The sequence below is a fragment of the Oncorhynchus gorbuscha genome, unplaced genomic scaffold (assembly GCF_021184085.1).
Source record: "Oncorhynchus gorbuscha isolate QuinsamMale2020 ecotype Even-year unplaced genomic scaffold, OgorEven_v1.0 Un_scaffold_141:::fragment_3, whole genome shotgun sequence".
Lineage (NCBI taxonomy): Eukaryota > Metazoa > Chordata > Actinopteri > Salmoniformes > Salmonidae > Oncorhynchus > Oncorhynchus gorbuscha.
Genome location: NW_025744684.1, coordinates 441,110 through 468,695, shown reverse-complemented (window position 1 = coordinate 468,695; position 27,586 = coordinate 441,110). Strand labels below are relative to the sequence as shown.

At 44.2% G+C, this 27,586-nt stretch overlaps 1 protein-coding gene across 1 annotated transcript; it reads left to right on the top strand.

Moving 5' to 3' along the window:
• Nucleotides 1-1,998: 1,998 nt before the first annotated feature.
• On the top strand, nt 1,999-22,217 carry LOC124017060 (extracellular matrix protein 1-like). Its single transcript, XM_046332438.1, has 6 exons — nt 1,999-2,338; nt 3,113-3,178; nt 3,394-3,710; nt 4,056-4,243; nt 21,198-21,483; nt 21,566-22,217. The coding sequence occupies exons 1-6, from the start codon at nt 2,278-2,280 to the stop codon at nt 21,782-21,784; spliced, it is 1,137 nt and encodes a 378-aa protein (XP_046188394.1). The 5' UTR covers nt 1,999-2,277; the 3' UTR covers nt 21,785-22,217.
• Nucleotides 22,218-27,586: the final 5,369 nt, after the last annotated feature.

The window sequence follows — 27,586 nt, the reverse complement described above, 5'->3', positions numbered from 1 at the left end:
GTGAGCAAAAATCCCAGAACCACACGGTGGTACCTAGTGAATGACCTGTTGAGAGCTGGGACCAAAGTAACAAAGCCTGCCATCAGTAACACACTACGCCACCAGGGACTCAAATCCTGCAGTGCCAGACGTGTCCCCCTGCTTAAGCCAGTACATGTCCAGGCCCGCCTGAAGTTTGCTAGAGAGCATTTGGATGATCCAGAAGAAGATTGGGTGAATGTCATATGGTCAGATGAAACCAAAATAGACATTTTTGGTAAAAACTCAACTCGTCGTGTTTGGAGGACAAAGAATGCTGAGTTGCATCCAAAGAACACCATACCTACTGTGAAGCATGGGTGTGGGAAAATCATGCTTTGGGGCTGTTTTTTTTGCAAAGGGTCCAAAACGACTGATCCGTGTAAAGGAAAGAATGAATGGGGCCATGTATCGTGAGATTTTGAGTGAAAACCTCCTTCCATCAGCAAGGGCATTGAAGATGAAACGTGGCTGGGTCTTTCAGCATGACAATGATCCCAAACACACCGCCCGGGCAACGAAGGAGTGGCTTCGTAAGAAGCATTTCAAGGTCCTGGAGTGGCCTAGCCAGTCTCCAGATCTCAACCCCATAGAAAATCTTTGGAGGGAGTTGAAATTCTGTGTTGCCCAGCAACAGCCCCAAAACATCACTGCTCTAGAGGAGATCTGCATGGAGGAATGGGCCAAAATACCAGCAACAGTATGTGAAAACCTTGTGAAGACTGTCATTGCCTATAAAGGGTATATAACAAAGTATTGAGATTAACTTTTGTTATTGACCAAATACGTATTTTCCACCATAATTAGCAAATAAATTCATAAAAAATCCTACAATGTGATTTTCTGGATTTTTTTTCTTCTAATTTTGTCTGTCATAGTTGAAGTGTACCTATGATGAAAATTACAGGCCTCTCTCATCTTTTTTAAGTGGGAGAACTTGCACAATTGGTGGCTGACTAAATACTTTTTTGCCCCACTGTATATGTGTATGAACCGGTTTAGCTAACGTAGGCTAATGCGAGACATATCTGATATTGGCAGAAGGCTTAAATTCTTGTTAAATTCTTGTAAAACCACAAGCCCAAAACCCTATCTTTATCCATGGCTAATTTAGGACAATTTTAGCTCGCTAGTCACTGGAGGACAACAACACAACAAGATTCAAATTGTTTCTGGATGTGACATGATGTGATGTGATTGGACTGCAGCCAAATCTAAACTTGTCACGCCTTGGTCATTGTATTTTGTGTTTTGTTATATGTTTGGGTAGGCCAGGGTGTGACATGGGTTTATATGTTGTATTCGTATTGGGGTTTGTATTATTTGGGATCGCGGCTGATTAGGGGTGTTGTTAGGCTTGGCTGCCTGAGGCGATTCTCAATCAGAGTCAGGTGCTGATCGTTGTCTCTGATTGGGAACCGTATTTAGGTAGCCTGAGTTCGCTTTGTATTTCGTGGCTGTTTGTTCCTGTCTCTGTGTTGTAGTCACGAGATAGGCTGTAATTAGTTTCACGTTCCGTTCTGTTGTTTTTGTATTTAGTTTCAGTTATTTTGATGTACCGCGTATTTCTTTCATTAAAGTCATGAGTAACCTACACGCTGCATTTCGGTCCGACTCTCTTTCTTCAACAGACGAACGCGATTACAAAACTGGCTTCCTTGACACTTTTGTGGGTGTGCCAGGACCATTCACAGTTGAGCTCACTAGGTTTAGTTCAACACTGATTGGCTATTATTTTATAAGTGTTTTATCGAGGGAGACCAAATGCTTGCTGGCTTCCCTTGCATTCGATATTACACATACAGAGAGGCGCTGTTTTGCACAATCAGTTGCTTTCCATAGTGTGAGGAAACATTCAACCTCTTGCGAAATGAAGGACAATTATTTATTTTGTTATTGGCCAAGTTTGGGGGGGGAAAGACTGGCTTCCATCCATGAATACATAGCACTGCTGACTAATGGTGGGAAAATATCTCCCTCTTTTCCCTCCAATCACAGAACAACCATACATGTATTTATGCTCTCTCACAGCTCTCACACACTCATTCTCTGTTTCATACCACTCCATAAGGACATAACGGTTTGAAAAGAAGGGATTCCAGCTGTCGTTTGTCAAGTCGTTTCCTGAACTTGGCGTGGCTTTGGAACAACTTTGCTAAACACAGGGAAAGAGAGTGGGGGGTGAAAGAGGGCAAAACAGAGGGAGTTGAAACAGTCCAGTGAAAGAGGACAAGGATAACTCCCGTATCAGTACTCAAAATGGGTTGGTCTTGGGCTCTAGCGTGCTGGTGTGCATTAGTGCTGGTGTGCTCGTCTGAAGGTTTGTAGCCTACAAGGTTTTTGCATGTAGTCATCAGTTCTTTCTGTCCTTGTTTTATGTCCTGGTATGTGTTTATGGCTCCCCTTCTGTTTGTGCATGGTCTGTTAGAAGTGCACAGAAGAGGCCATTTTTATGCCCTATCAAGATCATGAAGAAAAACATTATTTGTTGGATGTGATACATTCCATTCCACCAGTTTAGTGTGGAATAACTTTGTCCAAGTCTACTAACAGTATAACTATTATTCTAGGTATAACAAACATCTAGACTAGAGAATTCACACCATGTTAATTAAAGGTGCAATATGCAGAAGTGGCTCCGTAATTTCCTGCTTGATACATTTCAAATAGTTAGCCTCATTTCAGTTTGTGACAAAACAAGCAATGTTGAGAATCATTGTCCATCTAAACCGCTATGAAATACATTTTCAATAGGCAATTTGTTTTGTATTTTTAGCTGTTTGAAGCTGGTATACAAAACCAGAAGCAAAAATGTAACTTAAGAAATGGGAACCATTGAAATAGTATACTTATAACAGATCTTCCACTTCTTAGACTTGCTGTCAATGAGAATAACAGATCTATAAGTCACATTTCTATGTGAATTGGGTCACCCAAAAAGTTACATATTAGCTTTAAGTATTCTGATTTCATGATTTCCACAAATCTAGGTGGAAAACAACAGTACTGACATCACATGGTCAGAGTGCTATGGCTTATTTATTAACTAGTACGTGTGGGCGTGTGTGTTTACATTCTCTCATCCCTTCCACAGATAACAGATCCCTTCCTGACATGTTACAGAGACAGGCCTCCTTTGACATAGAGGATTTCCTGCAAAGTTAGTGTGACATGTAGTGGGTGTGTGTGTGTGTGTGTGTGTGTGTGTGTGTGTGTGTGTGTGTGTGTGTGTGTGTGTGTGTGTGTGTGTGTGTGTGTGTGTGTGTGTGTGTGTGTGTGTGTGTGTGTGTGTGTGTGTGTGTGTGTGTGTGTGTGTGTGCGTGCGTGTGTGTGTTTCAATGCCCTCACAGTGCTGTGTGTATATTTGTCTTCTAGGGGAGATCACCGAGTACCCGGACACAGACTTTACACCTGGAGTTCAGCCAATGGCTGTGCCTCGCTCGGTTGGGCAATCCTACCCCAGTGTCCTCTTCCCCCCCGGCCGGCCCTCCCATAAAAACCTCCAGGCCATCTGTCTCCATAGCAGCCATCGTCCGCGGTACCCTTCCTACTCCCTCCCCCGCAGCGGCGGAGGCCACTTTAGTCGTCGAGCTAAAGCAGTCAACCGGGTAGAGTCCTGGTACAGCGCATGTTGCCATGGGAACGGGGCACAGCAGGTCCAGGAAGTGACGCTGTGCTGCGTTACACAGGCGGTGAGTGTTTCTGCGGCAACATTGGATTCTGTCCTTTCGTGTTGTGTTGCGTTCAGTTCTGTTTAGGTCCATAAACTCCTAGTGTACCAACAGAACCACCTTCTAGGTGCACAGATGCAGTAGTGATGAGGACAGAGGATGCCCAGGGAAGATGAGACTCAGTAGAAGGAAAGCCCATACAGACACAACAGATTAGCCTTGGAGTCTATCTGTATAGCTGTGTAGCTGTGTAGAGGGGAAGGTATTCATGAGTCAGGCCCACTAAAGTTGTATCTTCACCATTTTAGGACTTATTTTATCTCTATTTTTCATGTGTGAATTGATGTTTGTATATGTCACTTACAGTGGGAACAGACCCTATCCACATTCTGTACTGAGGAGTCCGGATTGAAGATACTCCAACACCCCTGCTGCCTGAAGGAGGGCGAGGCCAGACTGAGCTGTTTCCATAGGGAAAACCCAGACCCCACCTACCTGCCGACCACCCCCATACCTGAACCTGGCTTCACCTTTAACCCCAACACTTGTCACAAGTAAGGGAGGGAGAGAGGTTTACTTTAGTTTTAGGGCAGGGCTGTTATGGTGACGGTATTACCGCCACACTGGTGGTTACGAGTCATGACCGCAGTCAAATTCCACGTGACTGTTTAACGGTAACTAGGCTTCTCCAAACCTGCGCTCTGATGGTGCTGATGATCATTAGTAGAGTACCAAACTTGCTAACAGTCAGTTGCTAATGTGCTATTACTCAGCACCGTACTGTCTCTCTAATCACTCTGACATCAATAGAAATGTAAATCGAAAATCGAATCAAACACTTCATGAGTGCCCATGAGCTCATGTTGCGCAACATTTCTATAGGCTAATCAATTGTGGGAATTTTTTTGGCCTCTTTTAAAAAGAGCTTTCTATAGGCTAAGCAGACTATATTTATTTCTCAACGTTCCTAATATTAAGCACATTGCTTCGCTTTCCAAAGGAGTATAGCCTACTTGGCTGCATGAATATTAACCATAGGAAATGCGCCCTCTATTTGCTATTTAAGTGTATTTACATCAAATCAAACTATATTTGTCACATGCACAGAATACAACAAGTGTAGACTTTACTTTGAAATGCTTACTTACAAGCCCTTAACCAACAGTGCAGTTCAAGAAGAGTCAAGAAAATATTTACCAAGTAGACTAAAATAAAAAGTTATAATAAAAGGTAACACAATAAGAATAACAATAATGAGGTTATGTACCAGGGGCACCGGTACTGAGTCAGTGTGTAGGGTACAGGTTAGTTGATGTAATTTGTGCATGTACAGTTGAAGTCGGAATTTTACATACACTTAGGTTGGAGTCATTAAAACTCATTTTCAACCACTCCACAAATGTATTGTTAACAAACTATAGTTTTGGCAAGTCGGTTAGGACATCTACTTTGTGCATGACACAAGTAATTTTTCCAACAATTGTTTACAGACAGATTATTTCACTGTATCACAATTCCAGTTGGTCAGAAGTTTACATACACTAAGTTGACTGTGCCTTTAAACAGCTTGGAAAATTCCAGAAAATGATGTCATGGCTTTAGAAGCTTCTGATAGGCTAATTGACATCATTTAAGTCAATTGGAGGTGTACCTGTGGATGTATTTCAAGGCCTACCTTCAAACTCAGTGCCTCTTTGCTTGACATCATGGGAAAATCCAAAGAAATCAGCCAAGAACTCAGAAAAAAAATGTAGACCTCCACAAGTCTGGTTCATCCTTGAGAGCAATTTCCAAACACTTGAAGGTACCACGTTCATCTGTACAAACAATAGTACGCAAGTATAAACACCATGGGACCACGCAGCCATCATACTGCTCAGGAAGGAGACGCGATCTGTCTCCTAGAGATTTTGGTGCACGTATTTTGGTGCAAAAAGTGCAAATCAAATCAAATTGATTTATATAGCCCTTCGTACATCAGCTGATATCTCAAAGTGCTGTACAGAAATTCAGCCTAAAACCCCAAACAGAAAGCAATGCAGGTGTTGAAGCACGTTGACTAGGAAAACTCCCGAGAAAGGCCAAAACCTAGGAAGAAACCTAGAGAGGAACCAGGCTATGAGGGGTGGCCAGTCCTCTTCTGGCTGTGCCGGGTGGAGATTATAACAGAACATGGCCAAGATGTTCAAATGTTCATAAATGACCAACATGGTCAAATAATAGGTCTGGGACAGGTAGCACGTCCGGTGAACAGGTCAGGATTCTATAGCTGCAGGCAGAACAGTTGAAACTGGAGCAGCAGCACGGCCAGGTGGACTGGGGACAGCAAGGAGTCATCATGCCAGGTAGTCCTGAGGCATGGTCCTAGGGCTCAGGTTCTCCGACAGAGAGAGAGAAAGAAAGAGAGAATTAGAGAGAGCATGCTTAAATTCACACAGGACACCAGATAAGACAGGATTAGTACTCCAGATATAACAGACTGACCCTAGGCCCCCGACACACAAACTACTGCAGCATAAATACTGGAGGCTGAGACAGGAGGGGTCAGGAGACACTGTGGCCCCATCCGATGATACCCCCGGACAGTGCCAAACAGGAAGTATATAACCCCACCCACTTTGCCAAAGCACAGCCCCCACACCACTAGAGGGATACATTCAACCACCAACTTACCATCCTGAAACAAGGCCGAGTATAGCCCACAAAGATCTCCGCCACGGCACAATCCAAGGGGGGGGGGGGGCGCCAGTAAGCCAGTGACTCAGCCCCTGTAATAGGGTTAGAGGCAGAGAATCCCAGTGGATAGAGGGAAACCGGCCAGGCAGAAACAGCAAGGGCGGTTAATTGCTCCAGTGCCTTTCCATTCACCTTCAAACTCCTGGGCCAGACTACACTCAATAACAGTACCCACTGAAGAGATGAGTCTTCAGTAAAGACTTAAAGGTTGAGACAGAGTTTGCGTCTCTCACATGGGTAGGCAGACCATTCCATAAAAATGGAGCTCTATAGGAGAAAGCCCTGCCTCCAGCTGTTTGCTTAGAAATTCTAGGGACAATTAGGAGGCCTGCGTCTTGTGACCGTAGCATACGTGTAGGTATGTACGGCAGGACCAAATCAGATATATAGGTAGGAGCAAGCCCATGTAATGCTTTGTAGGTTAGCAGTAAAACCTTGAAATCAGCCCTTGCCTTGATAGGATGCCAGTGTAGGGAGGCTAGCACTGGAGTAATATGATCCAATTCTAGCAGCCGTATTTAGCACTAACTGAAGTTTATTTAGTGCTTTATCTGGGTAGCCGGAAAGTAGAGCATTGCAGTAGTCTAACCTAGAAGTAACAAAAGCATGGATACATTTTTCTGCATCATTTTTGGACAGAAAGTTTCAGATTTTTGCAATGTTACGTAGATGGAAAAAAGCAGTCCTTGAAACAGTCTTGATATGTTCGTCAAATGAGAGATCAGGGTCCAGAGTAACGCCGAGGTCCTTCACAGTTTTATTTGAGACGACTGTACAACCATTAAGATGAATTGTCAGATTCAAGAGAAGATCTCTTTGTTTCTTGGGACCTAGAACAAGCATATCTGTTTTGTCCAAGTAGAAAGTTTGCAGCCATCCACTTCCTTATGTCTGAAACACAGGCTTCTAGCGAGGGCAATTTTGGGACTTCACCATGTTTCATTGAAATGTGAAGCTGTGAGTCATCCGCATAGCAGTGAAAGTTAACATTATGTTTTCGAATGACATCCCCAAGAGGTAAAATATATAGTGAAAACAATAGTGGTCCTAAAACAGAACCTTGAGGAAGACCGACATTTACAGTTGATTTGTCAGAGGACAAACCATTCACAGAGACAAACTGATATCTTTCCGACAGATAAGATCTAAACCAGGCCAGAACTTGTCCGTGTAGACCAATTTGGGTTTCCCCAATCTCTCCAAAAGAATGTGGTGATCGATGGTATCAAAAGCAGCACTACGGTCTAGGAGAACGAGGACAGATGCAGAGCTTTGGTCTGATGCCATTAAAAGGTAATTTACCACCTTCACAAGTGCAGTCTCAGTGCTAAAACCAGACTGAAGCATTTCGTATACATTGTTTGTCTTCAGGAAGGCAGTGAGTTGCTGCGCAACAGCGTTTTCTAAACATTTTGAGAGGAATGGAAGATTCGATGTAAGCCGATTATTATTTTTATTTTTTCTGGGTCAAGGTTCGGCTTTTTCAAGAGAGGCTTTATTACTGCCACTTTTAGTGAGTTTGGTACACATCCGGTGGATAGAGATCCGTTTATTATGTCAATCCCAGATCAACAGCAAAGGACCATAGGACATATTCCAGTCTGTGCTAGCAAAACAGTCCTGAGTGAGTCACTGGTACTTCCTGCTTTAGTTTTTGCTTGTAAGCAGGACTCAGGAGGATAGAATTATGGTCAGATTTGCCAAATGGAGGGTAGAAGAGAGCTTTGTATGCATCTCTGTGTGTGAAGTAAAGGTGGTCTAGGACTTTTTTTTCTCTGGTTGCACGTGACATGTTAAACATTTGGTAAAACTGATTTAAGTTTGCCTGCATTAAAGTCCCCGGCCACAAGGAGCACCGCTTCTGGGTGAGCATTTTCTTCTTTGCTTATGGCCTTATAGAGTTGGTTGAGAGCGGTCTTAGTGCCAGCTTTGTTCTGTGGTGTTAAGTAGACAGTTACGTATAATATAGATGAGAACTCTCTTGGTAGATAGTGTGGTCTACAGCTTATCATTAGGTACTCTACCTCAGGGGAGCAATACCTCGAGACTCCTTTAATATTAGACATCGCGCACCAGCTGTTATTAGACACACACCCTCACCCCTCGTCTTACCAGAGGTAGCGTCTCTGTTCTGCCGGTGCATGGAAAATCCCGCTAGCTCTATATTGTCCATATTGTCGTTCAGCCACGTCTCGTGAAACATAAGATGTTACAGCTTTTAATGTCCCCTTGGTAGGATAATCTTAATTGTAGGTTATCCATTATATTTTCCAATGATTGCACGTTAGCAAGAAGAACAGATGGCAGTGTGAGTTTACTCGCTCGCCTACTGATTCTCAGAAAGATGCCCGATCTGCAGCACCTTTTCCCGCGTCTTTTCTTCACACAAAAGGGGGGGATCTGGTCCTGTTCCAATGAAAGCAAGATATCCTTCTCGTCGGACTCATTAAAGGAAAAGTTTATTCTAGTCCGTGGTGAGTAATCGCTGTTCTGTCCAGAAGTTATTTTTGGTCATAAGAGATGGTAGCAGCAACATTATGTACACAATGAGTAAAAAAATAAGTTACTCAAACTGCAAAAAAACGAACAAAAAAGCACAATTGGTCGGGAGAAAGTAAAACGTCAGCCATGTTCTTCGGCGCCATCTTCATAGAGTATGTATTACATTTATTCTTCCCTCTGCCCCTATTCTGATAGCTGCATGATAATAATCCAAACTCATTTCATACATATAATATTTAGTATTAGTGATGCACCGATATGACATTTTTGGCCGATACCGATATTCAATATTTTCCTTGCCCAAAAAAACCCGATACCGATATTACATTTTTGGCAGATACCGATATTCAATATTTTCCTTGCCCAAAAAAAACTCAGTGCAAGACTGTCTCTACAGTCCATAGTTCGAATCCAGGCTGTATCATATCCGGCCGTGATTGGGAGTCCCATAGGGCGGCGCACAATTGGCCCAGCGCTGTCCAGGCCGTCATTGTAAATAAGAATGATTTCTTAACTGACTTGCCTAGTTAAATAAAGGTTACACACACCCAACACTGACCAAACTGTTATTTTGTTGGCATTTATGTCTGTCCCCACTACCAGTAAAACATAATCAAAACCTATTTCTTTCACTTATTTGCTGTGCTGTTTCGTTGTTAATTTTTTCAGTCGTTTCAATCTCAACCAGGATTTCTATGGAACGCCGTTTGGGTCTTTGCGTGTCAAAAAAGATACACGTCTAATGACTATATTTGACGTGACAAATAACACAACATAATCTGTTTCAGTAGCTATAGATACCTAGCTAACTATAAAGATACCTAGCTAACTATATAGATACCTAGCTAACTATATAGATACCTAGCTAACTATATAGATACCTAGCTAACTATATAGCTAGGTGGCATCTAAAATAACCCTAATTTAAGGGGGTTAAAGACAGTTCTTATTTGATTCATGTTAATGTTCAATTGCAATAGGCGAACAACATGTGTCAACCTAGCTAATACTTACAAGGATTCCTAAATCATTGCTAAGAATAATGAAAATGACAGCAGTTTTTACTGGTCATTGTGTTCAGGCTGGTTGAATTGGTGCTAGCTATGTACCAAGCTAAAGCTAGCTACCCCAGACGTTGCGGTCGAACAAATTATGCTTTATTACCAATGCGGTATTGTAAACACATCGTTCGTGGCCAGTGTTTGCTTGTTTGCAGACTTTTTTGTACAGCTTTGACAATGCTACTATATATTTTTTGACACGCAAAGACTCAAGCAGCGTTCCATAGAATGTATGTTGTCAAGATAATAGCAGTGATGAGATTACTGTGTAACTCTGGTAGGGCAACGTCAGAAAAATAGCGCACTTGGTAGTGTTAACTGGTGCTCGACCAGTTGGCAAAAGCCAACATTACCAACGACAGAGAACGGTTGATTGTCAAGGGCAATGAATCCCATTATCTTGGCTTTAATGGATTTCACCTTTGAGTTGTCTTGCTGACATTTTTACTTGTTGACTGCTCGATCCACACAGCAGACATTGTGGGCTAGTTTAGGAATGATGTGTTGCACAAATAGTGCAAACTTTTAGGTGGCGTCATTATGTCATTTACCTTCGTTAAATAGGTATGCATGCCTGCTTTGACATTGGTTTTGCACGTTTGGCGTTAAACTAGACATCGGCTAATACCGATGTGGGCATTTTTAGCTAATATCATCCGATTCCAATATGTTCACAATATATCGAGCATCCCTATTTAGTATATGTAAAGGCAAGATTAAACTAGTCTAATGGGGGACAATATTATAATATGTTAATGGTGCCCAGTATGTGCATAAGGCAAGAAACAGCGCATGCTTTTTTTTGTGCAACTTGTTCAAATCATAGTCGCGCATGTTATGTAGCCTAGCCCATAGGCCTATATTTTCTGACAAGGTTTGTATCATAAATAACGTGGCCAAATAACTCCAAACGCAGCCTGCAGGCCTAGAACCCCTGGGACACGGTAAGAGACCACATAGCCTACAGACCTAGAACCCCTGGGACACGGTAAGAGACCACATAGCCTACAGAGCTAGAACCCCTGGGACACAAGAGAGCACATAGCCTACAGACATAGAACCCCTGGGACACGGTAAGAGACCACATAGCCTACAGACCTAGAACCCCTGGGACACGGTAAGAGAGCACATAGCCTACAGAGCTAGAACCCCTGGGACACGGTAAGAGACCACATAGCCTACAGACCTAGAACCCCTGGGACACAAGAGAGCACATAGCCTACAGACCTAGAACCCCTGGGACACAAGAGAGCACATAGCCTACAGACCTAGAACCCCTGGGACACAAGAGACCACATAGCCTACAGACCTAGAACCCCTGGGACACGGTAAGAGACCACATAGCCTACAGACCTAGAACCCCTGGGACACGGTAAGAGACCACATAGCCTACAGACCTAGAACCCCTGGGACACGGTAAGAGACCACATAGCCTACAGACCTAGAACCCCTGGGACACGGTAAGAGACCACATAGCCTACAGACCTAGAACCCCTGGGACACAAGAGAGCACATAGCCTACAGACCTAGAACCCCTGGGACACAAGAGAGCACATAGCCTACAGACCTAGAACCCCTGGGACACAAGAGACCACATAGCCTACAGACCTAGAACCCCTGGGACACAAGAGAGCACATAGCCTACAGACCTAGAACCCCTGGGACACAAGAGAGCACAGACCTAGCCTACAGACCTAGAACCCCCCTGGGACACAAGAGAGCACATAGCCTACAGACCTAGAACCCCTGGGACACAAGAGAGCACATAGCCTACAGACCTAGAACCCCTGGGACACGGTAAGAGACCACATAGCCTACAGGCCTAGAACCCCTGGGACACGGTAAGAGACCACATAGCCTACAGGCCTAGAACCCCTGGGACACGGTAAGAGACCACATAGCCTACAGGCCTAGAACCCCTGGGACACGGTAAGAGACCACATAGCCTACAGACCTAGAACCCCTGGGACACGGTAAGAGACCACATAGCCTACAGACCTAGAACCCCTGGGACACGGTAAGAGACCACATAGCCTACAGACCTAGAACCCCTGGGACACAAGAGAGCACATAGCCTACAGACCTAGAACCCCTGGGACACGGTAAGAGACCACATAGCCTACAGACCTAGAACCCCTGGGACACGGTAAGAGACCACATAGCCTACAGACCTAGAACCCCTGGGACACGGTAAGAGACCACATAGCCTACAGACCTAGAACCCCTGGGACACGGTAAGAGAGCACATAGCCTACAGACCTAGAACCCCTGGGACACAAGAGAGCACATAGCCTACAGACCTAGAACCCCTGGGACACAAGAGACCACATAGCCTACAGACCTAGAACCCCTGGGACACAAGAGAGCACATAGCCTACAGACCTAGAACCCCTGGGACACAAGAGAGCACATAGCCTACAGACCTAGAACCCCTGGGACACGGTAAGAGAGCACATAGCCTACAGACCTAGAACCCCTGGGACACAAGAGAGCACATAGCCTACAGACCTAGAACCCCTGGGACACAAGAGAGCACATAGCCTACAGACCTAGAACCCCTGGGACACAAGAGAGCACATAGCCTACAGACCTAGAACCCCTGGGACACAAGAGAGCACATAGCCTACAGACCTAGAACCCCTGGGACACAAGAGAGCACATAGCCTACAGACCTAGAACCCCTGGGACACAAGAGAGCACATAGCCTACAGACCTAGAACCCCACATGGGACACAAGAGAGCACATAGCCTACAGACCTAGAACCCCTGGGACACAAGAGAGCACATAGCCTACAGACCTATAACCCCTGGGACACAAGAGAGCACATAGCCTACAGACCTAGAACCCCTGGGACACAAGAGAGCACATAGCCTACAGACCTAGAACCCCTGGGACACAAGAGAGCACATAGCCTACAGACCTATAACCCCTGGGACACAAGAGAGCACATAGCCTACAGACCTAGAACCCCTGGGACACAAGAGAGCACATAGCCTACAGACCTAGAACCCCTGGGACACAAGAGAGCACATAGCCTACAGACCTAGAACCCCTGGGACACAAGAGAGCACATAGCCTACAGACCTAGAACCCCTGGGACACAAGAGAGCACATAGCCTACAGACCTAGTGAAACATGTGTTCTTATAAACTCAGTCAGTGCGCAGTTGCGTGTGAAAACAGAGTTTTGACTGGTCATTATATAAAAGAGGATCCCAGCTTTCTTGTGCTGATATATTTATGTCTCAATTCTTAAAATTAAGCACATTAATCTGCTTTACAACCGGTGTAGCCTAACTGGCATACATAGGCAGTGTGTGAGTTTCATATTTCGGGAAGATATTTTTCACTATAAAAATGCACCTTTTATAATAAAGCATTACATGCATATAATGCTGTTTCTGATGTAAAATAGCCTACTATTGGAAATGTGATGAGTAGATTGGATGGTCATAATTTAGGCTAATAACTCATGGCTGAGCGTGTATAGCATGGAGCTTCCCAAAAAGCTTCCCACATCTTCAAACAGTCGAATTATATTTTCAACAAGGCTATACATTTTCGTGTTTTTTTCTCTACTGAGTAGTCTCGTTTCACTGCCAAAAATAAAATTAAACCATCTATTGTTCAGCGAAATAACACAATGTCAAATACAGGTAGCCTAGTCAAATAATTAACATCCAATCACATTAACCGTTACTCTCTTGCGGGAATTCCACCAATGGTCCGTATATAGCCAAACGTAGCTGCTGCTCATTCCGTTTGCTCAAAAATGGATTAATGGTTCAAAAGAAGTAAGGCCCGCGACCATAGAGACACATACCAACAGTACTACACCTGCACCTGTCGATGATGTAACGGTCGTCGTATGAAGAAGGTGTGGACCACAGCACAGCGTGGTAAGTGTTCATGTTATTTTTATTTAAACTGAACACAAAACAAAATAACAAAGATAATGAACGAAAACTAAACAGTCCTGTCAGGTGCAGAAACACAAAACAGAAAACAACTACCCACAACCCATAGTGGGAAAACAGGCTGCCTAAGTATGGTTCTAAATCAGAGACAACGATTGACAGGTGCCTCTGATTGGGAGCCATACCAGGCAAAACACATAGAAATCTAACACACAGAACAAAACATAGAATGCCCACCCCATCTCACGCCCTGACCAAACTAAAATAGAGACATAAAAAAGGAACTAAGGTCAGGACGTGACAGACGACACAAGTTGTTCAGCTTCCACGAGCACATCCAATGCTAGCATCAGTAATTCTACATTTGTTGTTAGCCCAGCTAGCATGGACACTGATAGTTGTGAATCTGATGCAGCCGAAGAGCTACTGCCCCTTACCCAGGAAAGCACCGAACAACAGACAGGGACATTGGACCATCGTAGAGGTGCAAATACGACTACATTGATTTGGGGTTCACGTACACTACCATTAAAAAGTTTTGGTCACTTAGAATTATCCTGGGTTTTGAAAGAAAATCTCATTGTTTTGTCAATTGAAATAACATAAACATTTTCAGAAATACGGTGCAGACATTGTTAATGTTGTAAATAACTATTGTCGCTGGAAATGGCTGGTCTTTCATGGAATGTCTACATAGGCATACAGAGGCTCATTATCAGCAACCATCACTCCTATGTTCCAATGGCACGTTGTGTTAGCTAATCCAAATGTATAATTAAAAAAGGCTAATTGATCATTAGAAAACCATTTTGAAATTATGTTAGCACAGCTGAAAACTGTTGTCCTGATTAAAGAAGCAATAAAACTGGAATTCTTTAGACTATTTGAGTATCTGGAGCATCAGCATTTGTGGGTTTGATTACAGGCTCAAAATGACCAGAAACAAAACTTTCTTCTGAAACTCATCAGTATATTCTTGTTCTGATAAATGAAGGCTAATAACAATGTCTACACTCTATTTCTGATACATTTATGTTATTTTAATGGACAGAAATGTGCTTTCTTTCAAAAACAAGGACATTTAAGTGACCCCAAACTTTTGAACAGTAGTGTATACCGGGAGTAGTGCCTTACCTCAGCCACAGTGTGTTATATGTGCAAAAGTACTATCTTACAACTCAATGAAACTGTAACGGCATTCCTCCTCCTCTTCTGGGGAGGAGAAGCGAGAAGGATCGGAGGACCAATGCGCAGTGTGGGAAGTGTCCATAACGTTTATTTTAAGATATAAACTGAACACTATGAAATATAAAACAATAAATGTGAACATGAACAAAAACCGAAACAGTACCGTGAGGCAACAAACACTCACACGGAAACAAACACCCACAAATCAAAAGTGAAACCCAGGATACCTAAGTATGAATCTCAATCAGAGACAACTAACGACACCTGCCTCTGATTGAGAACCATACTATGCTGAACTCAAAACCCTAACATAGAAAAACACACATAGACTGCCCAACCCAACTCACGCCCTGACCATACCAAATAAAGACAAAACAAAGGAAATAAAGGTCAGAACGTGACAGTACACCCCCCTCCCCAAAGGTGCGGACACCGGCCGCAAAACCTGAACCTATAGGGGAGGGTCTGGGTGGGCATCTGTCCACGGTGGCGGCTCTGGCGCGGGACATGGACCCCACTTCACCACGGTTTTTGTCCGCCTCCTCAACCGCCCCAGTGGCCTCTTATGAGCGGTGACCCTCGCCGCCGACCTCCGACTGGGGACCCTAGCCATGGGTCCCGAATGGACGGGAGACTCCGGCAGCGCCGGACAGGCGAGAGACTCCCGCAGCTCCGGAGTGAAGGGCAATTCTGGTATCGCCTGGCTGACTGACGGCTCTGGCGGCTCCTGCCTGGCTGGCGGCTCTGGCGGCTCCTGGATGACTGACGGCTCTTACGTCTCCTGGCTGGCTGACGGCTCTGGCGGTTCCTGGCTGACTGACAGCTCTTGTGGCTCCTGGCTGGCTGACGGCTCTGGCGGCTCAGGACAGATGGGAGACTGGTGGCTCAGGACAGACGGGAGACTCTGGCGGCTCAGGACAGACAGGAGACTCTGGCGGCTCAGGACAGACGGGAGACTCTGGCGGCTCAGCACAGACGGGAGACTTTGACAGCGCTGGGCAGGGGGAAGGCTCTGGCTGGACAGGCGGGAGCACCTGTAGGGAGAAGACAGATAGACAGCATGGTGCGGGGGGCTGCCACCGGAGGGCTGGTGAGTGGAGGTGGCACTGGGTAGACCGGACCGCGCAGGCGCACTGGAGCTCTTGAGCACCGAGCCTTCCCAACCTTACCTGGTTGAATGCTTTCTGTAGCCATGCCAGTGCGGCGAGGTGGAATAGCCCGCACTGGACTGTGCTGGCAAACCGGGGACACCATGCGTAAGGCTGGTGCCATGTATTAGCACACTTCATGCCATTCTACTACACTTTATATATGAATGGAGACATTATCAAAATCTTTTTTTAACCTCTTGCTCCTACCTGACACGCAGGCGTCCCAACTAGACATCTGGAAATGCAAATGCGCTATGCTAAATGCTAATAGTACTAGTTAAAACTCAAACGTTCATTAAAATACACATGCAGGGTATTGAATTAAAGCTACACTCGTTGTGAATCCAGACAACAAGTCAGATTTTTAAAATGCTTTCGGCGAAAGCATGAGAAGCTTTTATCTGATAGCATGTAACACCCCAAAAGACCCGCAGGGGACGTAAACAAAATAATTAGCATAGTCGGCGCTACACAAACCGCACAAATAAAATATAAAACATTCATTACCTTTGACCATCTTCTTTGTTGGCACTCCTAGAGGTCCCATAATCACTATTGGCTCTTTTTGTCGATTAAATCGGTCCATATATAGCCTAGATATCGATCTATGAAGACTGTGTGATAAACAGAAAAAAATAGCGTCTTATAATGTAACGTCATTTTTTAAAATTAAAAAAGTAGACGATAAACTTTCACAAAACACTTCGAAATAATTTTGTAATGCAACTTTAGGTATTAGTAAACGTTAATAAGCGACCAAATTGATCACGAGGCGATGAATATTCTATAGGGGTACATCTGGAAATAATGTCTGGGTAAATCTCGGACGTCCTCGCGCAGACTACAGTGGTAATGGTCGATCAGGGCCTTGTCGCTCCATCCCGCTCCGGCAGCCAGGGTCTTAAACTCCTGGGCGAACTCCTGGGTGCTCCTCGTCCCCTGCCTCAGATGGAAGAGGCGCTCACCCGCCGCTCCACCCTCAGGCGGGTGAACTCCTCAAACTGGTCCAACGCCACATCTCCCTCTCTCCACACGGCATTGGCCCACTCCAGGGCTTTCCCGGTGAGGCACGAGACGAGGGCGGACACCCTCTCACGGCCCGAAGTTGAAGAAGGAACCCCTGGCAGTTCGCAGCCTTTCTATCCTATTAATAAACAATCTGACATGAGGGGGAACAGAGGGTTAGAAACACAACATGTAATTGATGGGATTGGAATCCAAGTGTGATGGAAGACAAAACCAAAGGAAAATTAAAAGAGGATCAGCGATGGCTAGAAGGTCGGTGACTTCGACCGCTGAACGCCACCCGAACAAGGAGAGGGACCAACTTCGGCATAAGTCGGAGGAGGAAATTATTGTCCAAAAACAAACTTTACAGTATTATTGATAAATTGTGAATATGCACTATGTGCACTCACCAAGGATATTGCTGTTGCTCTCGGCTGGTGCCAATAAAATAGTCTATTCTGTTGTTTGTTTAATTGAGAATTTTGATAACTAAAAGACAGATTAGTTCTTTCATTGTCTTCTCTTTACAGCGATAACCATTTTCTGTCCAAACTATGTTTTCCCAATTGTATTTTGAAATATTGCGATATGCCTGGCTTGGCCTCTACTTTCACAGATAGTCGCAACTCAACAATAATCTGCCCAAATTGCACGTTGCCTTTCCTTCCAACTGTAGACAAGTCTATTTAAAACAATCCACCAAAAAAATATCCTCTGTGGCCAAATCATGCTTTAGTAGCCTATTTTTGAGTGATTTAATTTATTTCTGTATAGACAGGAGTAGGCTAATTAGGCTATATAATTTTGCCAATTTAATTCAATTTACTTTAGCAAAAGCTTATCCTAGCCTTATGGATGCGCTGCCTATGCTTGCATTTTAAAAACATACTGTCATGTTTTGTCTTATATTGTCTTGTCATTATGCTTTCCCTTCTGTTCGTTTCCCCCTGCTGGTCTTATTAGGTTTGTTCCCTTTTTCTATCCCTCTCTCTCCCCCTCCCTCTCTCTCCTCTCTCTATCGTTCCGTTCCTGCTCCCAGCTGTTCCTCATTCTCCTACTCACTCATTTAGTCTTTTCACACCTGTCCCCTATCTTGTCCTCTGATTAGAGTCCCTATTTCTCCCCTTGTTTTCCGTTTCTGTCCTGTCGGATCCTTGTATGATGTTCGCTGTGCTGTGTCATTGTCTCGCCCTGTCTTGTCTTGTCTCCTTCAGATGCTGCGTGTGAGCAGGTGTCTGAGTCTGCTACGGTCGGTGCCTTCCTGAGGCAACCTGCAGTTAATGGTCGAGTCTCCAGTCTGTCCTCGTCACTACGAGTGGATTTAAGTTTTTTCATGTTTTGTTTTCTGCTTTGATTGTCCAGGAGTATTGCTTTTATCCTTTACTGGAATAAAGACTCTGTTTTCGCCAAGTCGCTTTTGGGTCCTCATTCACCTGCATAACACATACAGTAACTGCACATAACCTCCATTCGCTATTCACTAATGAAGTGCAGGCTACGGATGACATGCATGCGTTTTGTGGAGCATTCTAATCAAAAGTAATTTCACACATATTGGTACACACCACATTAAATTGAGAATAGTCTGATGGGTGAGAATATGATCAAGTGCTTGTCAAATTGTGAATGAGAGACTGATGAAGTGTGTGCAGCCTGTGGAAGAAACAGAGCAGAGCACATAACTTTCATGTATTTTCTTATTCAAATCATCATTAGTCACATCATGCAGCCTTAGAATGTATTAAACATCAAAACATATAGCCAGTCAAAGGTTTGGACACCTACTCATTCCAGTGTCTTAATTTTTTATTTGACTATTTTCTACATTGTAGAATAATAGTGAGAAAAAAAATCTAAACTATGAAATAACACATATGGAATCATGTAGTAAACAACAAAGTGTTAAATAGATCAAAATATATTTTATATTTGAGATTCTTCAAAGTACCCACCCTTTGCATTGATGACAGCTTTGCACACTCTTGGCATTCTCTCAACTAGCTTCATGAGGAACGCTTTTAAAACAGTCTTGAAGGAGTTCCCACATATGCTGAGCACTTATTTGGCTGCTTTTCCTTCACTCTGCGGTCCAAATCATCTCAAACCATCTCAGTTGGGTTGAGGTCAGCTGATTGTGGAGGCCAGGTCATCTAATGCAGCACTCCATCAATTTCCTTCTTGGTCAAACAGCCCTTACACAGCCTGGAGGTGTGTTTTGGGTCATTGTCCTGTGGGATTGTCCAGGTTGTCCAGGTGGGATGGCGTATCGCCACAGAATGCTGTGGTAGCCATGCTGGTTAAGTGTGCCTTGATTTCTAAAAACATCACTGACAGTGTCACCAGCAAAGCACCCCCACACCGTCACACCACATTCTCCATGCGTCACGGTAGGAACCACAAATGCAGAGATTATCCGTTCACCTACTCTGTGTCTCACAACGACATGGCGGTTGGAACCAAAAATCTCAAATTTGGACTCATCAGACCAAAGGACAGATTTTCACCGGTCTAATGTCCATGTCTTGTGTTCCTTGGCCCATCAAGTCTCTTCTTCTTATTGGTGTCCTTTAGTAGTGGTTTATTTGCAGCAATTCGACCATGAAGACCTGATTCAGGGAGTCTCCACTGAACAGTTGATGTTCAGATGTGTCTGTTACTAGAACTCTGTGAAGCATTTATTTGGGCTGCAATTTCTGAGGCTGGTAACTCTAATGAGCATATCATCTGCAGCAGAGGTAACTCTGGGTCTTCCTTTCCTGTGGCGGTCTTCATGAGAGCCAGTTTCATCATAGCGCTTGATGGCTTTTGCGACTGCACTTGAAGAAACTTTTAAAGTTCTTGAAATGTTCCAGATTGACTGGCCTTCATGTCTTAAAGTAATGATGGACTGTTGTTTCTCTTTGCCTATATGAGCTGTTCTTGTCATAATATGGACTTGGCCTTTTACCAAATATGGCTATCTTCTGTATACCACCCCTACCTTGTCACAACACAACTGATTGGCTCAAACGCATTAAGAAGGAAAGAAATTCCATAAATGAACAAGGCACACCTGTTAATTGAAATGCATTCCAGATGACAACCTCATGAAGCTGGCTGAGAGAATGCTAAGAATGTGCAAAGCTGTAATCAAGGCAAAGGGTGGCTACTTTGAAGAATATCAAATATATTTTGATTTGCTTAACACTTTTTTGGTTACTGCATGATTCCATATGTGGTATTTCATAGTTTTGCTGTCTTCATTATTATTCTATAATATAGAAAATAGTTTTTAAAAAAAATAAAGAAAACCCCTGAATGAGTAGGTGTGTCCAAACTTTTGACTGGTACTGTATATCACAACTAAAGTTGCATTAACAACAAAACATTAAGCATACAGGAGGACCTGTTTCTTTGTTAACCGCTCAACACAGAATAGCAGCATGTGTTCACTCCCTCAAATCATTTGGAGAAAATATCCTTTCTATTTTATTCAGCTATGTTCAATTGTATTCTTCATATTATAAAACAATGCCACGGAATTCTAAGCAAATCTTGTCTGCTAAATGAACTCGTGTATCCCACAGCCATTTGGCATAGCCTGATCAGGGCCTAACATAAGGACAACTCAGAGTATGCTATTCTGTTCTTCTGAAATAGACTCCATTTTCATCATATCATGTTTTTTTAAACCTGTCTAAAATAAATAATGGATTTATTGTGATGTTGTAGGCTATATTAAATGGATTTATTAGACATCTTAAAATGTAGATGTTCCAAAGGTCTGCATCAGTGGCTTGTAAACTGTGTGTGGAAGCCAGGAGATGCTAAACGTGTTGATGCTAATTAACGTCAATTACCATGAGACTGGCAGTCATTTGCATGACAATCACAGGCTGACAAAATGTCATGACCGCTACAGCCCTGGAAACTAATGACTACATGTATTGTGTCATTTCCTCCCAGGTCCCAGTCTGGTCCATGTGCTGTCAGTGGGGAGAAGCACAAGAAGAGCCCCCAAGCTACTCCCAGAGACTCTGACATCAGCTTCCCCCCTGGACGCCCCACTTTCGACAACATCGGATTGGTCTGCTGCCTACACAACAGCCAACCCCTCTCCACCACCAAGTGCCTGCTACGTACAGGCTTTGGCTGGCTGGCCCGCCAATCAAAGGCCATGCACCGCCTGGAGAGAGGGTTCACACACTGCTGTAAGGGACTGGAGAACGTGCTACCCTGTGCTGAGGGAAAGGTAAGGAGTGTGTGTGTGTGTGTACAGTTCGAGTGTTGATCAATTCAAGTGTTTACAGAACATCTCTCCACCTCTCTCTTAGTGGCGTGAGGTGCTTGACAGGTTCTGTGAGGAAGAGCAGAAGGAGAGGCCTCACAACTCCTCCTGTTGTGATGTGGGAGAAGGTGAGGACAGGTATACCTGTTTCTCCTCCCTCGCCCCTCATCCAGACTATGAACAAAAGCTTGACTCTGCTTCTGACGCACCACAGACCCACAACCTCGGACACATCTGTGAAACATACAAGATCATCAAGAAGTAAGGGTTTGTTTAGGTTTATTGTGTGTGTGTGTGTGTGTGTGTGTGTGTGTGTGTGTGTGTGTGTGTGTGTGTGTGTGTGTGTGTGTGTGTGTGTGTGTGTGTGTGTGTGTGTGTGTGTGTGTGTGTGTGTGTGTGTGTGAGTGTGAGTGTGTGTTTAATTGAACCTTTTTCCTCCTCAGTCACATTTTTATGCTGCCCAGCCCGATTGTTTATCTTTCTGGGTAACAGAACCAGACTTTTCAGAAAGGGTACATTTCACTGTAGTAGATGGTGACTGTAGCTATGTTTCCATCCGACTGGCGACAGATTTTAAATTTGCGCATTTTCCCACAAGTGGTGTGTTTCCACCAAACTGACTTGTAGTGCTTTTTTGTAGTACACACAAAATGTATTTTTTTCTTCATTTTTCTGAATAAAAATCTAAAGATCTGTAACGGTTTTCTTGAGTTGATGGAGAGGCGGATGAATACGCAGCGTGGTTACTATTCATGGTTCTTTAAGAAAGCAACTACACATGAACAAACTAACAAAACAAGAAACGTGAAAAACCAAAACAGCCCTATCTGGTGCAAACACAGAGACAGGAACAATCACCCACAAATATTTACTGGAAAGGAGCATCACTGTGCATCTTCACCACCCTGTGAAGTTCATCATAACTTATTTCATCTGTAGCCTAATAAACTGCATAGTTTCCTGAGTCGTAGTGGAAGGACCACACACCATATTATCGAGTGACTGCAAGTTTACGTGGATATGATGGTTATTATATCAATAGTTGCGCATAAAGGAATTTCCATCGCCATTTCTCACATAACTCATTTTACAGACGAAAAGATCCCACCATGTCAAATGAACAAATTATCTGTCAGTATTTATACAATTTTACAAATAATTTCTTTCTTTTGGGATTTGTATACCGAGTATGTCCAAATCTCCGATAGAAAAAGTCTCTAGATCCTCAATGAGGCCGTGGAGAGATTCTAATTGTGGTTTTAAAAGAAAACATGATTCATCAACATACATCAACATGAATGACACCTTAGTTTTTAAGCCACGGATTTCTAATCCCTTACTATTATTGTTTGATCTCATTTTAACAGCTAACATTTCGATGGCAATAATACATAGATATGCCGATAGTGGACAATCTTGTTTTACTCCTCTAGATACTAAATAATGTCTATATCTCAGAAAGTTTTAAACTATTTTAAACCTAGGGTTACTATACACAACTTTAACCCATTTTATAAGAGATTCTCCAAAATTGAAATATTCTAGACATTTATATATAAACTTTGAACTTTGAACTTTATCAAAAGCTTTTTCAAAATCAGCTATGAAAACCAGGCATGGTATACCCGATATTTCATGGTATTCTATTGTTTCCAATACTTCTTCGTCTTATATTATCTCCAATGTATCGTCCATGTAAAAAACCTGTCTGATTAGGATGAATAATATCTGACAATACTTTAAATTCTATGCGCCAAGCATTATGTTAGGAGTTTTGCATCACAACACTGAAGTGTAAGAGGTCTCCAATTTTTTTAATTGACTTTATCTTTATATATACCACTTGGGTCCTGTTTCAATAATAATGATATCAGACCTTGTTGCGTGTCTGATAATCTACCATTACATAGGAGTGGTTAAAACATGCTAATAATGGTCCTCTGAGTATATCAAAACAAGTTTTGTATACTTCCACTGGTATGCCATACAGCCCTGGAGTTTTCCCATCCTTAAAGGCTTTAATTGCATCAATAAGTTCCTCCTCCATTATTTGGCCTTCACATGAGTCTTTCTGTACAGATGTTATTTTTACATTATTATTAGGAAAAATATCCATACACTTAGTTTCAGTTAGTGGAGATGGAGGAGACTGAAACGAAAACATATTCTTAAAGTACATTACTTCCTCTTTCAAAATATAATTCGGTGAATCATGCGTGACTCCATCATTTGTAACAAGTTTCAATACATTTTTTGTAGCATTTCTATATTGAAGATTGAAAAAGTATTTGGTGCATTTTTCCACATATTCCACCCAGTTCGCTTTATTTTTTTATAATAATACATGTCATTTAGCAGACGCTTTTATCCAAAGCGACTTACAGTCATGTGTGCATACATTCTACGTATGGGTGGTCCCGGGAATCGAACCCACTACCCTGGCGTTACAAGCGCCATGCTCTACCAACTGAGCTACAGAAGGACCACATAATATATTACACTGGATCTGTAACGGTTTTCATATGGTGAAGGAGAGTCGGACCAAACTGCAGCGTGTCGATTGCGATTCATGTTTATTTAAACAACGTAAACACGAATAGACACAAACTCTACAAAACAATAAACGTAGTGAAAACCGAAACAGCCTTAACTGGTGCAAACTAACACATACTAAGGACATCAAGACACTCAGGACAATCACCCACAATACAACCAAAGAATATGGCTGCCTAAATATGGTTCCCAATCTGACACAACGATAAGCACCTGCCTCTGATTGAGAACCACTCCAGACAGCCATAGACTTTGCTAGATAACCCCACTAGCTACAATCCCAAATACATACACACCAAAACCCCAAGACAAAACACACCACAATACAAAAACTCCATGCCACACCCTGGCCTGACCCAATACATGAAGAAAAACACAAACTACTTAGACCAGGGCGTGACAGAACCCCCCCCCTAAGGTGCGGACTCCCGAACGCACCTCAAAACAATAGGGAGGGTCCGGGTGGGCAACTATCCATGGTGGCGGCTCCGGTGCGGGACGTGGAACCCACTCAGTCAATGTCTTAGTCCCCTCTCCTCGCGTCCCTGGATAGACCACCCTCGCCGCCGACCATGGCCTAGTAGTCCTCACACAGAACCCCACTGGACTGAGGAGCAGATCGGGACTGAAGGACAGCTCGGGACTGAAGGCAGCTCAGGACTGAAGGGAAGCTCGAGAGTGAGAGAAAGCTCGAGAGTGAGAGAAAGCTCAGGAGTGAGAGAAAAGAAAGCTCAGGAGTGAGAGAAAAGAAAGCTCAGGAGTGAGAGAAAAGAAAGCTCAGGAGTGAGAGAAAAGAAAGCTCAGGAGTGAGAGAAAAGAAAGCTCAGGAGTGAGAGAAAAGAAAGCTCAGGAGTGAGAGAAAAGAAAGCTCAGGAGTGAGAGAAAAGAAAGCTCAGGAGTGAGAGAAAAGAAAGCTCAGGAGTGAGAGAAAAGAAAGCTCAGGAGTGAGAGAAAAGAAAGCTCAGGAGTGAGAGAAAGCTCAGGAGTGAGAGAAAGCTCAGGCAGGTTGATGGATCTACCAGATCCTGGCTGTCTGGTGGTTCCGGCAGATCCTGGCTGACTGGCGGATCCTGGCTAACTAGCAGATCCGGCAGATCCTGGCTGACTGGCGGATCCTGGCTGACTAGCAGATCTGGCAGATCCTGGCTGACTGGCGGTTCCTGGCTGACTGGCGGATCCTGGCCGACTGGCGGATCCTGGTCGACTGGCGGATCCTGGCCGACTGGCGGATCCTGGCCGACTGGCGGATCCTGGCCGACTGGCGGATCCTGGCCGACTGACACTTCTGGCGGATCCTGGCTGACTGGCACTTTTGGCGGATCCTGCCAGACTGGTGGATCCTGGCTGACTGGTGGATCTAACTGATCCTGACAGACTGGCGACGCTGGGCAGACTGGCGGCGCTGGGCAGACTGGCGGCGCTGGGCAGACTGGCGGCGCTGGGCAGACTGGCGGCGCTGGGCAGACTGGCGGCGCTGGGCAGACGGGAGACTCCGGCAGCACTGTAGAGGAGGAAGGCTCTGGCTGCTCTAAACAGGCGGGAGACTCCAGCAGCGCAGGAGAGGAGAAAAACGCTGGCTGCGCTGAACAAGCAAGGCACACTGAAGGCCTGGTGCGTGGTGCTGGAACTGGTGGTACTGGATCGAGGACACGCACAGGAAGCCTGGTGCGGGGAGCTGCTACCGGAGGGCTGGTGTGTGGAGGTGGCACAGGATGGGCTAGACCGTGAAGGCGTACTGGAGATCTTGAGAGCAGTGTTGGCACAGGACGTGCAAGGCTAGGGATGGGCACAGGAGGCCTGGTGCGTGAGGCTGGCACCAACTTCACCAGCCGACTAACACGCACCTCAGGTTGAGTATGGAGCGCTAACTCAGGTACCATCAAATCCCCAACACGTTCCGTCGGGCGAATTCCATGCAAAAAGCACCAACACAGCAACTTCCTCATTTCTCTCTCCTCCAATTTCCCCATTAACTCCTTCACACTCTCTGTTTCGCTCACCTCCAACACCGGCTCTGGTTCTGGTCTCCTCCTTGGCTCCTCACAATAAACAGGGAGAGTTGGCTCAGGTCTGACTCCTGACTCTGCCACACTCTCCCTGAGCCCCCCCCCCCCCCCCCCCAATACATTTTTGGGGCTGATTCTCAGGCTTCTATCCGCTACGCCGTGCTGCCTCCTCATATCTGCGCCTCTCAGCTTTCGACGCCTCCAGTTCTTCCTTGGGGCGGCGATATTCTCCAGGCTGAGCCCAGGGTCCTTTACCTTCCAGTTCTTCCTCCCATGTCCATTTCTCCAGGTGGTGCAGCCTCTCCCACTGCAGCTGCTGCTGCTCCTGCTGCTGCTGCATCTCCTGTGGCTCCTGCCTGTTAACACGCTGCTTGGTCCGTTGGTGTTGGGTGATTCTGTAACGGTTTTCATATGGTGAAAGAGATTCGGACCAAACTGCAGCGTGTCGATTGCGATTCATGTTTATTTAAACAACGTAAACACGAATAAACACAAACTCTCAAAACAATAAACGTAGTGAAAACCGAAACAGCCTTAACTGGTGCAAACTAACACATACTAAGGGCATCAAGACACTCAGGACAATCACCCACAATACAACCAAAGAATATGGCTGCCTAAATATGGTTCCCAATCTGACACAACGATAAGCACCTGCCTCTGATTGAGAACCACTCCAGACAGCCATAGACTTTGCTAGATAACCCCACTAGCTACAATCCCAAATACATACACACCAAAACCCCAAGACAAAACACACCACAATACAAAAACTCCATGCCACACCCTGGCCTGACCCAATACATGAAGAAAAACACAAACTACTTAGACCAGGGCGTGACAGGATCTTTCTTGAATAAGTTCCTCCATTTATTTTTGTTTTTCCTCTAACTTATTCTGTGACTCTATGGTACCGTTTTTATTGCTATCTAACTGTACTGTTAGTCCTTCAATTTCCTTTGTTAATATAGACTCTTTTGATCTAAACAACTTTTGTTTTATAGATGAATACTGAATTGCATGGCCTCTAAAGGCACATTTGAAAGTGTCCCATACAATAAGGAGATCTGCTGTACCTATGTTATGTCTGAAATTCAGTTTTAAATTCTTCTGTCCTAGTTCTAAACAATTTATAATCTAGTAGGCTTTGATTAAATTTCCAATATCCTCGCCCACGTGTAAATTAAGTAAGAGTAATATATATGGCAATTATGTGATGATCCGACCACATTCTGTCCCCTATCAACACTTTTTAAACCTTTGGTGCCAGAGAGAATGGTATAAGAAAGTAGTCAAGGCGACTAGCTTGATTAAGCCTCCGCCATGTATATCTCACTAGGTCAGGGTATTTAAGTGTCCATATATCCACTAATTCCAATATATCCATGACATTCATGATTTCCTTAAGTGCCTGAGGGTGATAGTTTGTGGTGTGATTTCCTTTCCGGTCCCATAGAGATATTTGAGACCGTATTAAAATCTCCCACCATAATAATATAGTCTAGTGT

What these genes read in the sequence shown, in the direction of transcription:
- LOC124017060 (XM_046332438.1), top strand. Translation starts at nt 2,278, where the DNA reads ATGGGTTGGTCTTGGGCTCTAGCGTGCTGGTGTGCATTAGTGCTGGTG. An exon ending in GCTGGTGTGCTCGTCTGAAG is followed by an intron (nt 2,339 to 3,112) that starts GTTTGTAGCCTA and finishes TCCCTTCCACAG; the next exon opens with ATAACAGATCCCTTCCTGAC. An exon ending in TACCCTGTGCTGAGGGAAAG is followed by an intron (nt 21,484 to 21,565) that starts GTAAGGAGTGTG and finishes CCTCTCTCTTAG; the next exon opens with TGGCGTGAGGTGCTTGACAG.